The sequence below is a fragment of the Oncorhynchus mykiss genome, chromosome 8, assembly GCF_013265735.2.
Source record: "Oncorhynchus mykiss isolate Arlee chromosome 8, USDA_OmykA_1.1, whole genome shotgun sequence".
NCBI classification, from domain to species: Eukaryota; Metazoa; Chordata; class Actinopteri; order Salmoniformes; family Salmonidae; genus Oncorhynchus; species Oncorhynchus mykiss.
The window spans coordinates 86,773,311-86,787,812 of NC_048572.1; the positions used below are offsets into that span (position 1 = coordinate 86,773,311).

Genomic DNA, 14,502 nt, shown 5'->3' on the forward strand with positions numbered 1-14,502 from the left:
CAGATGTAACAGTTCAGTATTGACCAGGACATCAGATGTAAATGTTCAGTATTGACCAGGACATCAGATGTAACAGTTCAGTATTGACCAGGACATCAGATGTAACAGTTCAGTATTGACTAGGACATCAGATGTAACAGTTCAGTATTGACCAGGACATCAGATGTAACAGTTCAGTATTGATCAGGACATCAGATGTAACAGTTCAGTATTGACCAGGACATCAGATGTAACAGTTCAGTATTGACCAGGACATCAGATGTAACAGTTCAGTATTGATCAGGACATCAGATGTAACAGTTCAGTATTGATCAGGACATCAGATGTAACAGTTCAGTATTGACCAGGACAACAGATGTAACAGTTCAGTATTGACCAGGACATCAGATGTAACAGTTCAGTGTTGACCAGGACATCAGATGTAACAGTTCAGTATTGACCAGGACATCAGATGTAACAGTTCAGTATTGACCAGGACATCAGATGTAACAGGTAGTATTGACCAGGACATCAGATGTAACAGTTCAGTATTGACCAGGACATCAGATGTAACAGTTCAGTGTTGACCAGGACATCAGATGTAACAGTTCAGTATTGACCAGGACATCAGATGTAACAGGTAGTATTGACCAGGACATCAGATGTAACAGTTCAGTATTGACCAGGACATCAGATGTAACAGGTAGTATTGACCAGGACATCAGATGTAACAGTTCAGTATTGACCAGGACATCAGATGTAACAGGCAGTGTTGACCAGGACATCAGATGTAACAGTTCAGTATTGACCAGGACATCAGATGTAACAGGTAGTATTGACCAGGACATCAGATGTAACAGTTCAGTATTGACCAGGACATCAGATGTAACAGTTCAGTATTGACCAGGACATCAGATGTAACAGTTCAGTATTGATCAGGACATCAGATGTAACAGTTCAGTATTGACCAGGACATCAGATGTAACAGTTCAGTATTGACCAGGACATCAGATGTAACAGTTCAGTATTGACCAGGACATCAGATGTAACAGTTCAGTATTGACCAGGACATCAGATGTAACAGTTCAGTATTGACCAGGACATCAGATGTAACAGGCAGTATTGACCAGGACATCAGATGTAACAGTTCAGTACTGACCAGGACATCAGATGTAACAGTTCAGTACTGACCAGGACATCAGACAGTAACTTATACAGGATTAAATTAATTGCAGATAGTGGGTTTCTGGATAGCGGTTTGAGAAGTGCGTTTTATTCGCACAGCAGCAAATAAATGGATGGAGCTGACACTTACACACAGAAACGGACAGCTACACGTGAAAAGTAACCTCTGATGTAAACGTTTGTCCGCTGCTATCTGGAAAAATCGTGTATCTGCAATAGGTTGAAGACCATCCTAAATGTTCCAAATGTCTAGGGAGCGACCGCTCACAGAGCATGCTTCTGTTTGTAAGGACTGTAAACACAGAATGTATTAAACACGTCTAATGTGACACGTTCAGTGTGTTCCTTTCACACATCTTGTCTTGGCGTCAATATAATAGTACTGTTCCCCCCCCCAAATATATAGTACGGTACAGAGATACACCGTAACAACATATTTACACACACACCCTGTACACTGTACACACACACACAGTATACACTGTACACACACACACACTGTACACACTGTACACACACACACCCTGTACACTGTACACACACACAGTATACACTGTACACACACACACACTGTATACACTGTACACACAGACACACACACTGTATACACTGTACACACACACACACTGTACACACACACACTGTACACTGTACACACACACACTGTACACACACACTGTATACACTGTACACAAACACGCACTGTACACACACACTGTACACCCTGTACACTGTACACACACACTGTATACACTGTACACAAACACACACTGTAGACACACACACACTGTATACACTGTACACACACACATACACACACACTGCACACACACACACACTTACACACACACACACACACACACACACTGCACACACACACAAAAGATATCTGGCTTCAAAGGTAGACAGCAATATGACATCATCATACACAGTGGGGACAACTTCCTGCTTACAGACATCAACAGCAACGTTCTCCCAAATATCTCCCAACAGTTCCACCATTGGTTCTTCCCAAGTGATGCCCTCCCTATTCTTAAAGACATACCAGCAGTCTTGGCCAATGTTTTTTTTTTTTTTTTTTTGTAAGCAGGAAGTGGCCCTGTCTGTGTGTGATGATGTCAGACTACTAAAGTCTACTTTTACGGTTCAGACAAAATGGGCCTCTCTGTGTTCTAACTCCTGCAGGCGAGCGCCGGGTCTGGGCCGGGGTCTCAGTCTTTGTTGCAGCGGGACGACCTCGGTCGAGCTGGGGTCCTCTGGGCTGCTAGGGGGAGGGGACTGGCGGGGGGAAAGGTCAGCGGAGGTCGTGACCTCGGGGTCAACACTAACAGAGCTGTCCACAGAGTCCTGTAGGGTGTGTGTGGGGAGGTGTGAGGTTTGAAGGATGTAGGTGGCAGTAGGGGATGGGGTGGTGGTGGTAACCATAGGAGAAGAGGAGAAAGTCATGCTGGAGGATTGGGAGGAAGAGAGGGGTAGAGGAGCAGTGACAGTAGGGGAGGTTGGGAAGGTTTTAACAGTAGGGGAGGTTGGGAAAATTTTAACAGTAGGGGAGGTTGGTGAGAAGGTTTTAACAGTAGGGGAGGTTGGTGAGAAGGTTTTAACAGTAGGAGAAGTCTGGGAAGAGGCTTTAACAGTAGGAGAAGTCTGGGAGGAGGTTTTAACAGTAGGAGAAGTCTGGGAAGAGGCTTTAACAGTAGGAGAAGTCTGGGAGGAGGTTTTAACAGTAGGAGAAGTCTGGGAAGAGGTTTTAACAGTAGGAGAAGTCTGGGAAGAGGTTTTAACAGTAGGAGAAGTCTGGGAAGAGGTTTTAACAGTAGGAGAAGTCTGGGAAGAGGTTTTAACAGTAGGAGAAGTCTGGGAAGAGGCTTTAACAGTAGGAGAAGTCTGGGAAGAGGCTTTAACAGTAGGAGAAGTTGGGGACATTTTGGTGAGGCTAGTGGTCCCAGAGGTACTTAATGATGGCCAGCCTCTGGCGCCTGAATAACCAGAAGGCTTATAGAAGGTTCCGGGTGGAGGCTGCAGAATCCTTGGTTGTCTGAACTTCATGGGGGAGTTGGTAGATGTTCTGGTCTCCCCACCACCTCCAGCAGCAGAGTTAGGCCTATCCTTAGTCTCCTCTCTGTCTCTTGTGGACGCCTGGCCAGCCTTCAACGACACTGTGTATGGGTTGTTGGGGAATATAGTGCTGAAACTACTACTGGATGGGAGAGCAGAGCTGGTTGGCCCAGACACGGACAGTTGTGTCGGCATCGTCGGCTGTTTCCCCGGTTTTGGGCCAGGGCCAGTACCGGCCGGCGGTAAGTTAGCCATGATCATGGCGGTGCGTGGCGTGACGTCGTAGTGTTTGTACTTCCTGTCCCAGGGCCTCCGCTGCACGGCCTGCTGGGTGTCGATGTAATAGGTACTGACCCTTGACCCCCCACCAATCCGAGGCTTCTCCGGCTCGGCTGACTCCACGATGGTGTTAGCGGTGGGATCCAACGTGATGGCAGCGTTGTTGTTACGGCTGTTTCTGTCGAGCACCTGAGAGATGAGATGAGATGACTATATTTAATCCCCATGGTGTTCAATGGGTTCATCATCCTTACAGCCATAGTTAAATAAAAAAACAATAGTACACAACATTAAAAAACAATCACAAGACAATTACAATATGTACAATGAATACAACAGCAGTTAAAGTGATGGGTGGTGACCTGTGAGGGGGTGGGGAGGGGCAAGCGCTCCAGGGGCATGCTGATTGGTCGAGACAGGATTCTAGCGCGCTGGGGCCGGAGCTTGACCTTCGGGGCCGTAGCAGAGGAGGAGAGGTTGAGGCTGGGACGGCCAAACACCAGGGTAGATCTCTGGACCTACGGGACAAAATAAAATGTGTTGTGTTGTGTTGCTAACTCCTAACTCTGACACTTTAGCATTGATGTTGAACCGGAAAAGTACATTTATGTGCATTGTCCTTGTTAAAATACATTTCATAACTAAATTAATCACTCTCTCACTATTTCACTCTCCTCACTCAGAAACAAACCAACTAACCGAGGCAGAGACAGCAGCAGCAGAGGAGGAGGAGCCAGCAGCGGAGGAGGAGGAGCCGGCTGTTAACTCTCTCCTGTCTGTCTTCACCTCTCTCACATCATCCAGGGTTTGAGAGGACTGGATGACTGACGAGTGCCTCTTGTCGACTTTGGCACTCTGCTTGGAGACGGTTCGGAACATCAAAGAACGACCACAAAGATAAACAGTCAATTGATTCTAACCAAGGTGGCCAATCTTTACATACACCCTCATACACCCTCATACAACCTCATACAACCACATACACCCTCATACACCCTCATACAACCTCATACAACCACATACACCCTCATACAACCACATACACCCTCATACACCCTCATACACCCTCATACACCCTCATACAACCTCATACACCCTCATACAACCTCATACACCCTCATACACCCTCATACACCCTCATACAACCTCATACAACCTCATACAACCTCATACAACCACATACACCCTCATACAACCTCATACAACCACATACACCCTCATACAACCTCATACACCCTCATACACCCTCATACACCCTCATACAACCTCATACAACCTCATACACCCTCATACAACCTCATACACCCTCATACAACCTCATACAACCTCATACACCCTCATACACCCTCATACAACCTCATACAACCTCATACAACCTCATACAACCTCATACAACCTCATACAACCACATACACCCTCATACAACCTCATACAACCACATACACCCTCATACACCCTCATACACCCTCATACACCCTCATACACCCTCATACAACCTCATACACCCTCATACACCCTCATACACCCTCATACACCCTCATACACCCTCATACAACCGCCACCTATGCTTTGATTGGTATAATAAAAAGTTCTGATCCTAATGAACCCTTATCCCTCCCCCCAACTGCTCCTGAGACTTCAGAGTTCACCTCCTCCCTTTGCATAAACGGTTGAATCCTTAAAAGACACTTGGACCTCCTCACCTCCTTCATGTCGAGCAGGGAGGTGGAGTGGCGGCTGAGTCTCTGCTCCTTCTCCTGAGGGGTGAGTCGGGGGGAGGACTGGCCCACCGTGGAGGTGGTGGTGGGGGGGTAGGAGGAGGGGCTGAGTCTCTGCTCCTTCTCCTGAGGGGTGAGTCGGGGGGAGGTCTGGCCCACCGTGGAGGTGGTGGTGGGGGGGTGGGAAGAGGGGCTGGACAAGTCAAAGATCACCTGGAAATGACGTACCAGCAGCTCCACCATCAGAGCCTGGGAGGGACAACAGTCAATAAAGGGGACAAAACAAACGTTTAGAATTTAGATGTTTTCAAGTTCTTTCACAGGCAACACTGTTATAAAAAAAATAAGGGGTTAGTCTACATGTACATATACCTGGTAGGGTTAGGGGTAGTCTAAAGGTACATACCTGGTAGGGGTAGTCTACAGGTATATACATGGTAGGGTTAGGGGTAGTCTACAGGAACATATACCTGGTAGCGTTAGGGGTAGTCTACAGGTGCCTGGTAGCGTTAGGGGTAGTCTACAGGTACATACCTGGTAGGGTTAGGATTAACAGCAACTCACCTGGTAGGGTTAGGGTTAACTAGAACTCACCTGGTAGGGGTAGTCTACAGGTACATACCTGGTAGGGTTAGGGTTAACAGCAACTCACCTGGTAGGGGTAGTCAACCAGAGAAGAGAGGGAGACCTCTGCGTCAGTCTGTCGGGGTTTGACCAGCGTAGGGCCAAAGATAATGCCCAGATTACTGGCTGTCATCTTGTTCTCCTCTGCCTGCTCCGTCACCCTAGGGGAAGAGATAAATAACATAAATAATGGGGTGTGTGAGGGGGTGGGGTGTGTGAGGGGAGGTGAGGGGGTGGGGTGTGTGAGGGGGTGGGGTGTGTGAGGGGGGGTGTGGGGGGGGAGGGGGGTGAGGGGGTGGGGTGTGTGAGGGGGGGTGTGTGTGAGGGGTTGGGGTGTGTGAGGGGGTGGGCTGTGTGAGGGGGTGGGCTGTGTGAGGGGGGGGTGTGTGTGAGGGGGTGGGGTGTGTGAGGGGGGGGTGTGTGTGAGGGGGGGTGTGTGTGAGGGGGGTGTGTGTGAGGGGGGTGGGGTGTGTGAGGGGGGTGGGGTGTGTGAGGGGGGTGGGGTGTGTGAGGGGGGGGGGTGTGAGGGGGTGGGGTGTGTGAGGGGGGGGTGTGAGGGGGGGGTGAGGGGGGTGTGAGGGGGGGGGGTGAGGGGGGTGTGTGAGGGGGGTGTGTGAGGGAGGGGGGTGTGAGGGGGGGGTGTGAGGGGGGTGTGTGTGAGGGGGTGTGCCTGCATGCATGTGCTTCCACCCATCTCTTTACCTATGTAGGTGTGCCATGAGGAAGCAGAGGGTCCTGTAGTGTGCAGGAGGAAGCTGTCGTAACAGGTCTCTAATCTTAAAGATGACTCTGTTGAGTTTGATACTGGGCTGTTTGGGCAGCTCTCCTCCTCCAGGTTGGCTGGTTGTCAGGGGAGGCTGCTCTCCCTCTACCCGAGGCTGGTTGCCTCCTGGTCGGGGTTGTTCACCCCCTGTCCGCCCCTGGTCCTGGAGGGCCCTGGCTACAGCCTTCTCTTCGATGATCACCCTCTGGCTCTCCTTGGCCAATCCGATGAAGTCATTATAGTAGCGGTACAGGATCAACGGCTCTGGTAACTACAGAAGATATTCATCAATCAATATCTTTGGGAAATGTGTTGTACATTATTACATAAGAATGATCTAGCAGTGTAAAACAAGGATGCTCTTTATCACCATTTTAATTGAGAAAAAAACAGGAAGTGGACAGTGTCCCACCTGTCTCAAGTAGAGTTTGAGCACGTTGGCAATGTCGTGGGGTGAGAGGTCAGAGAGCTCTACCAAGTCTTTGCCGTTCTCAAACGCCTGACACAGCTTCTCCACACGAGACTTCGCCCCATTCACACGGTAGATTCCCTGGACAAACACACACACAATACACCAGATCACTAACATCAAAGCTCATTAGCTTCAGTTATTGCACTAATGTATTGCACATTAGAGACTATGAGAATGGCTTTGGACTGAGACTATGAGAATGGCTTTGGACTGAGACTATGAGAATGGCTTTGGACTGAGACTATGAGAATGGCTTTGGACTGAGACTATGAGAATGGCAACTCATTTAAATGGGAGTGTATCTGAACAAGTTAAATCTCTTTTAACAGTTATAGCACCACAATCACCCACATTCCATGAGTAATGCCTGTTAACAGTTCCATTGGAATCCACTGTCCCACAGCCCAGCCAGTCAATTTATAAACGTAATCTCTCCTGGGAAAAAAGAGTGTCAACACAATATTTCCCCATACTACTAGCCTAGCATTTATTTTGGTACAACGGGGGTTAATATAAGCCTCACTGTGTGTCTATCTGACCTGTGCAACACGTTGCAGGTTTTTTGGCCACCGTGCCATGCATATAAACGTGACAAGACTGACAGCTTCTATGAGCCAGGCAAATTCATTTATCAGCATCATTGTAATGGATATATCGAAATAAATCTCCAATAGAAAAGGTAAAAGAAACCAAAACGCACATAGTTTGTTGTCATTTCTGCTGCTTGATGTGATCGTGTGTTAGCTTTAGTTGGCTAGCTAAGCAGAGGAGAAGTAAAGATGGCCTAGCGATCCTTCATTAATATATTATTGACTTCACAAATCAGCTGGTTTGATGAAGTTCTTGTTGCCTATTTATAAATAATAAAATTATTAATTAATTAGTTATTTATTGAAGTTCTTGTCTTTTGTAATCATTGAACCTCTGCTAGCTAGCTAGCTACATGCTAATGATCTGTTTGGCATGGCAACATGAAATGAATAGAATGACTGGGTCAAAGCATCCTAAAATAATTAACGACCAGCCTGTTTGGTTAGCAACTTCAGAACTAACAACTGCCTGGACTATATTGTCTGGTGGAAAGATGAAATAAAACAAATGTACTCTTTTCGTCGGGAGCTATCACACGATAATCCCAGAGGTTCTCTTATTGCTTAAGTATAAAATAAGTTATACCAATACTTAGCTATATATGCTCCAAAAAATTAATCTTAATATTTTATACAGATATTTTGTTTTGCTATTTTGGATCTGGGGCTCTTCGTAAGGTCAACGTCATCATGAACTTTACCAAGTGCCAGGATAATTATTTTTGCCCAAAACCTGGTCGCCTCTGTCAGGAGGCTGAAACTTGGCCACAAGTGACTCTTCCAGCAAGACGATAACCCCAAGCACACATCAACATGCACAAAGAAACGGTTAAATTGACCACAAAATCAACATTTTACACTGGCCATCTCAGTCTCTGGAATTGAACCCCATTAAAAACCTGTGGTTTGAATTGAAGAGGGCCAGTCCATAAGAACAGACGAAGGATATCAAGGATCTGGAAAGATTCTGTATGGGGGAACAGTCTAAAATCCCTCCCAATATGTTTTAAACAAAATAATTAAATGCTCAGTGTCGTTCTCCTCGCAAGGGGAGGGTACTGGTGTATTGAAAACAGGGGATCCAATTATTTCCAACCCCATCTCTTTCTCGAAGCGATTGTATTAGCATAGAATAATTAAATGTTTAAATGTTTTTTGAGAGTACAATATAGCTCAGTATCTTTATCAAGGGTGCCTATAATTATAGTGGTGACTGTATAGATACATGTCAGTTGTTATGGTTACACAGTATACCTTGGCTTTATAACAGTATGGGTTTTACCTTGAGGTTGAGCGCTCTGTTCTCTATCTCAGAGGTACACTTCCTGATAATGAAGGGGATCCCTTCTGGGCTGTTCTTCGCTGCCTGGGTAAAGTCTATCCCAAACAGCTGTAGTCTTCCCTGCAGTTTCTTATGACCACACTGGATGGCCAGAGTCTCCAGACACTTCTTATGACACGCCAGGGAGCACTGAGACAGTAGACAGAGGGAGAAACACACTTTGATTGGAGGAGAGATCTGAGATTGGAGGATAGATATTAGATCGGAGGATAGATCCTAGATCGGAGGATAGATATTAGATTGGAGGATAGATCCTAGATCGGAGGATAGATCCTAGATTGGAGGATAGATATTAGACTGGAGGATAGATATTAGACTGGAGGATAGATCCTATATTGGAGGATAGATATTAGATTGGAGGATAGATCCTAGATCGGAGGATAGATATTAGACTGGAGGATAGATCCTAGATCGGAGGATAGATATTAGACTGGAGGATAGATCCTATATTGGAGGATAGATATTAGATTGGAGGATAGATCCTAGATCGGAGGATAGATATTAGACTGGAGGATAGATCCTAGATCGGAGGATAGATATTAGACTGGAGGATAGATCCTAGATCGGAGGATAGATATTAGACTGGAGGATAGATCCTAGATCGGAGGATAGATATCAGATTGGAGGATAGATCCTAGATCGGAGGATAGATCCTAGATTGGAGGATAGATATTAGACTGGAGGATAGATATTAGACTGGATGATAGATCCTAGATTGGAGGATAGATCCTAGATTGGAGGATAGATATTAGACTGGAGGATAGATATTTAGAATAGGGGGTGCTGTCACACTCCCTGCATTTAGACGGAGCTCTGAGTTTCCTCAGCTTGTGTGTGTGTGTGTGTGTGTGTGTGTGTGTGTGTGTGTGTGTGTGTGTGTGTGTGTGTGTGTGTGTGAGCTTGTATTTCCACCTCTTCACATTCTGCTCCGTGGAACACCACCAGACTGTCACACTCCCTGCATTTAGACGGAGCTCTGAGTTTCCTCAGCTTGTGTGTCTGAGATGCCTTGGACATCTGGGCATTACGAAACGGACCTGGTGAACTGGCTGTCTCTGTCACCATCTCACCCAGACCTGGGAGGGGAAGGGGGAGCGAGAGAGGGGGGAGATAGAGAGAGGGGGGGGAAGAAAGAGAGAGAGGGGGGTTGGGGGGAATGAGGGGAGGTAGGGAGAGAGAGAGAGAGAGAGAGAGAGAGAGTGAGAGAGAGGGAGAGAGGGGGAGATAGAGAGAGATGGGGGGGATGAGGGGAGGTAGGGAGAGAGAGAGAGGGGGGGTGGGAGAGAGAGAGGGGGAGGGGGGGAGGGAATGAGGGGAGGTAGGGAGAGAGAGAGAGGGGGGGGTGGGAGAGAGAGAGGGGGGGAATGAGGGGAGGTAGGGAGAGAGAGAGAGAGAGGGGGTGGGAGAGAGAGAGGGGGGGAATGAGGGGAGGAAGGGAGAGAGAGAGGGGGGGAGTGAGGGAGGGAGGGGGAGAGAGAGGTGGGAGAGAGAGAGGGAGGGAGAGAGAGAGAGAGAGAGGAGAGAAGGGGAGATAGAGAGAGAGAGGGGGGGTTGTGTGGGAATGAGGGGAGGTAGGGAGAGAGAGAGGGGGAGTGAGGGAGGGAGGGGAGAGAGAGAGGGGGGGGTTGTGTGGGAATGAGGGGAGGTAGGGAGAGAGAGAGGGGGAGTGAGGGAGGGAGGGGAGAGAGAGAGGGGGGGTTGTGTGGGAATGAGGGTAGGTAGGGAGAGAGAGAGAGAGAGGGGTGGGAGAGAGAGAGAGAGGGGGGAGAGAGGGGGGGGAGAGAGAGAGAGGGGGGGAGGAGAGAGAGGGGGGGAGAGAGAGAGAGAGGGGGGGGGGGAACTCCACATTACTTTCCCTAATCTTCACCAAACATATACAATGAATAATCATTGTTGTTTTAGGAACGTAATAGAACAGCCTTATTGGACATTAAGTGAATAATCAAACACTTGATCCTTGTGTCATGAACAATTCATTTATACCTGGGATACACATTCAGAACTACTTTACAGAAATATTCCAACAACCTCCATTGATCTAATCATATTAATTAATTATCCTTATAATTTAATATCCACATTAATAATAACCCAGAGAGGATTAGTGGTGGTATTGAGTTGGTTTTAACAGTAGCAGAAGTCCAGGATGCCTCGAACAACAAAGAGTTGATCAAAAAATAACACATTCCCCTGCAGGGAGAGAGTTCAGGCTAAAGACAGGAACTAGCTAGCTGTGGCCGCAAGCCAAAACCAACACACCTCATCCCTACAGCTGTGCACAGAGTAAAAAAACACAAAAAAAAACATTTAGTGTGAGGGTTGAAGCTCACCGGTCCTCACACATGCAGAGATACACAGAGACACGGCAACGACGCACACACCAAAACTGACCAGAACAACTTCAGACCTTGGCTGTATTAATGACAGCTCTTTAGACAGACACTCTCTCTCTTACCATTGTCTGAGGGTGAAGGTGGCTGTCTCTCATCGAGGTCGTCTGCCGAGGACATAGTGCCAGTGGAGGGGGTTCTGGGTAGTCTGCGTTTAAAGTCACCTGAGAGCAGAAAGTAAAACACATCCTCAAACATCATACGTGGAACTCTATAGTGCAAACCACTCATTTAACACTGAAAACACAGATTAAACATCAAATCTAATAACATGTTAAAACTTGTTAAGGATAGGGGGCAGTATTTCCCCTTTGGATGAATTGCGTGCCCATAGTGAACTGCATCAAAATCTGTCCTAAATTGCTAATATATGCATATTATTATTATTATTGGATAGAAAACACTCTGAAGCTTCTAAAACCGTTTCAATTATGTCTGTGAGTATAACAGAACTCACAGGGCAGGCAATCTTCCAAACTAGTTTTGGAATCCTGAAAGTTGGGGGCAACTTTGACGTCATCGCCCCCTCCCTTCCCAACAAGTTATGGATCTGGAAACACTTCCTATGTCTTTCACTAGATGTCCTCTAGTTGAATGGAATGGAGCATATGCTGTGAACTTTGACCTAATGGGATGAAAAGTTGTAAGTGTCGCAAAGATTTTCATGTGCGTGAAGGCGCGCTTGGGAAAGAGTGCTTCCTGTGTTCCAATCAGCCCGAGATGAACTAGGATGTCCCTGTTGGAATGATATTCATTTTGTACGTTTATAACATCCTGAAGATTGATTCTGCACTTAGTTTGACCAGTTTCGTCGACCTGTAATATGTAATTTGGAAGTTTTGATGCATAATTATTCTGGACCAGAAGTCATTTTTTGGGCATTTGAGCTGAAAGTGGTAGCAGATGCTACTACATGGACACTAGAATTGAACATTATGAAACACAACGATTCATTGTTGAAGTAGGACTCCTTCCACTACATTCTGATCGAAGACCATCAAAGGTAAGGGAATATTTATGTTGTAATTTTGTATTTCTTTTGACTCCAACATGGCGGAGAAATATTGTTACGTCTGAGCGCAGTCTCAGATTATTGCAATGTTAGGCTTTTTCCGTAACGTTAAAAAAAAAAATGTGACACAGCGGTTGCATTAAGAACCAGTGTATATTTTTAATTATATGTAGAACATGTATCTTTAGTCAAAGTTTATGATGAGTATTTCTGTTATCTGGCGTAGCTTTCTATAATTCCTCCGGATATTTTAGAGGCAGTTCTGAACATGGCGTCAATGTAAACCGAGATTTAAGGATATAAATATGCATATTATCGAACAAAACATAAATGTACTGTGTAACATGTCATATGACTGTCATCTGATGAAGATTTTCAAGAGGTTAGTGAATTATTTTTTTTTAAATCCTGATTTTTGTCATTTTATCATTTGTGGTACAAAATGGCTGCCTTTGTTTTGGTGGTGGTCTAACATAAATATGTGCTATGTTTTCGCCGTAAAACATTTTAGAAATCCGACACGCTGGCTAGATGAACAAGGTGTTTATCTTTCATTTGAGCTATTGGACTTGTTAATGTGTGGAGGTTAAATATTTCTAAGACCCGGGGGGGGGGGGGGGGGGGTGGATCCTCAGTTAATGGTAACATACACATGGTTAGCAGATGTTATTGGTCACATGGTTAGCAGATGTTATTGGTCACATGGTTAGCAGATGTTATTGGTCACATGGTTAGCAGATGTTATTGGTCACATGGTTAGCAGATGTTATTGGTCACATGGTTAGCAGATGTTATTGGTCACATGGTTAGTAGATGTTATTGGTCACATGGTTAGCAGATGTTATTGGTCACATACACATGGTTAGCAGATGTTATTGGTAACATACACATGGTTAGCAGATGTTAATGCGAGTTTAGTGAAATGCGTGTGCTTCTAGTTCCGACAGTGCAGTAATATCTAACAAGTAATCTAACAATTCCTCAACAACTACCTAATACACACAAATCTGGGCATAGGCAAGGTGCAATAGATGGTATAAAATACATTACTCATATCATATGTATATAGTGTAAGATATGTAAACATTATTAAAGTGGCATTAAAGTGACTAGTGATCCATTTATTAAAGTGGCCAGTGATTGGGTCTCAATGTAGGCAGCAGCCACTCTGAGTTAGTGATTGCTGTTTAACAGTCTGATGGCCTTGAGATAGAAGCTGTTTTTCAGTCGCTCGGTCCCTGCTTTGAAGCACCTTCTGGATGGTTGCGGGGTTGCGGGGTTGCGGGGTTGCTTGATGATTGAGTTGCACTTCATGATGACAGAAGTGAGTGCTACAGGCGATAGTAATTTAGTTCAGTTATCTTTGCCTTCTTGGGTACAGGAATAATGGTGGCCCTCTTGAAGCATGTGGGGACAGCAGACTGGGATAGAGAGATATTGAATATGTCCGTAAACACACCAGCCAGCTGGTCTGCTCATGCTCTGAGAACACGGCTTAGGATGCCGTCTGGGCCAGCAGCCTTGCGAGGGTTAACACGTTCAAATGTTTTACTCACGTTGGTCACGGAGAAGGAGAGGCACAATCCTTGTTAGCGGGCCGCGATAGTGGCACTGTATTATCCTCAAAGCGGGCAAATAAGGTTTTTAGTCTGGAATTTGCAGCAACGACCTGGGGAATAGTTACAGGGGAGAGGAGGGGGATGAATGAGCCAATTCTAAACTGGGGATTATTAGGTGACCGTGATGGTTTGAGGGCCAGATTGGGAATTTAGCCAGGACACCGGGGTTAACACCCCTACTCTTACGATAAGTGCCATGGGATCTTTACTGACCTCAGAGTCAGGACACCCGATTAACATCCCATCCGAAAGACAGCACCCTACACATGGCAGTGTCCCCAATCACTACCCTGGGGTATTGGGATATTTCTTTAGACCAAAGGAAAGAGTGCCTCCTACTGGCCCTCCAACACCACTTCCAGCAGCATCTGGTCTCCCATCCAGGAACTGACCAAGACCAACCCTGCTTAGCTTCAGAAGCAAGCCAGCAGTGGTATGCAGGGTGGTGTGCTGCTGGTAAAATGCGGTGGTACG

At 46.2% G+C, this 14,502-nt stretch overlaps 1 protein-coding gene across 8 annotated transcripts in view; it reads right to left on the bottom strand.

Annotated features, from left to right (window-relative positions):
- Positions 1 to 2,127: 2,127 nt before the first annotated feature.
- The window catches only part of LOC110530853 (rho GTPase-activating protein 29), an 82,021-nt gene continuing 69,646 nt past the window's right edge, over positions 2,128 to 14,502 (bottom strand). For 7 of the 8 annotated variants that reach the window (XM_036986631.1, XM_036986628.1, XM_036986629.1 and 4 more), the window contains 10 exons: positions 11,463 to 11,561; positions 9,920 to 10,083; positions 8,948 to 9,136; positions 7,016 to 7,153; positions 6,543 to 6,874; positions 5,869 to 6,001; positions 5,202 to 5,465; positions 4,198 to 4,356; positions 3,861 to 4,016; positions 2,128 to 3,687 (listed from right to left, as the gene is read on the bottom strand). In XM_036986631.1, coding sequence (XP_036842526.1) covers positions 2,311 to 3,687; positions 3,861 to 4,016; positions 4,198 to 4,356; positions 5,202 to 5,465; positions 5,869 to 6,001; positions 6,543 to 6,874; positions 7,016 to 7,153; positions 8,948 to 9,136; positions 9,920 to 10,083; positions 11,463 to 11,561 — 3,011 coding nt within the window. In that variant the 3' untranslated portion in view covers positions 2,128 to 2,310. The remainder of the gene's footprint in view (positions 3,688 to 3,860; positions 4,017 to 4,197; positions 4,357 to 5,201; positions 5,466 to 5,868; positions 6,002 to 6,542; positions 6,875 to 7,015; positions 7,154 to 8,947; positions 9,137 to 9,919; positions 10,084 to 11,462; positions 11,562 to 14,502) is intronic. The other variant, XM_036986630.1, reaches the window with a different exon arrangement.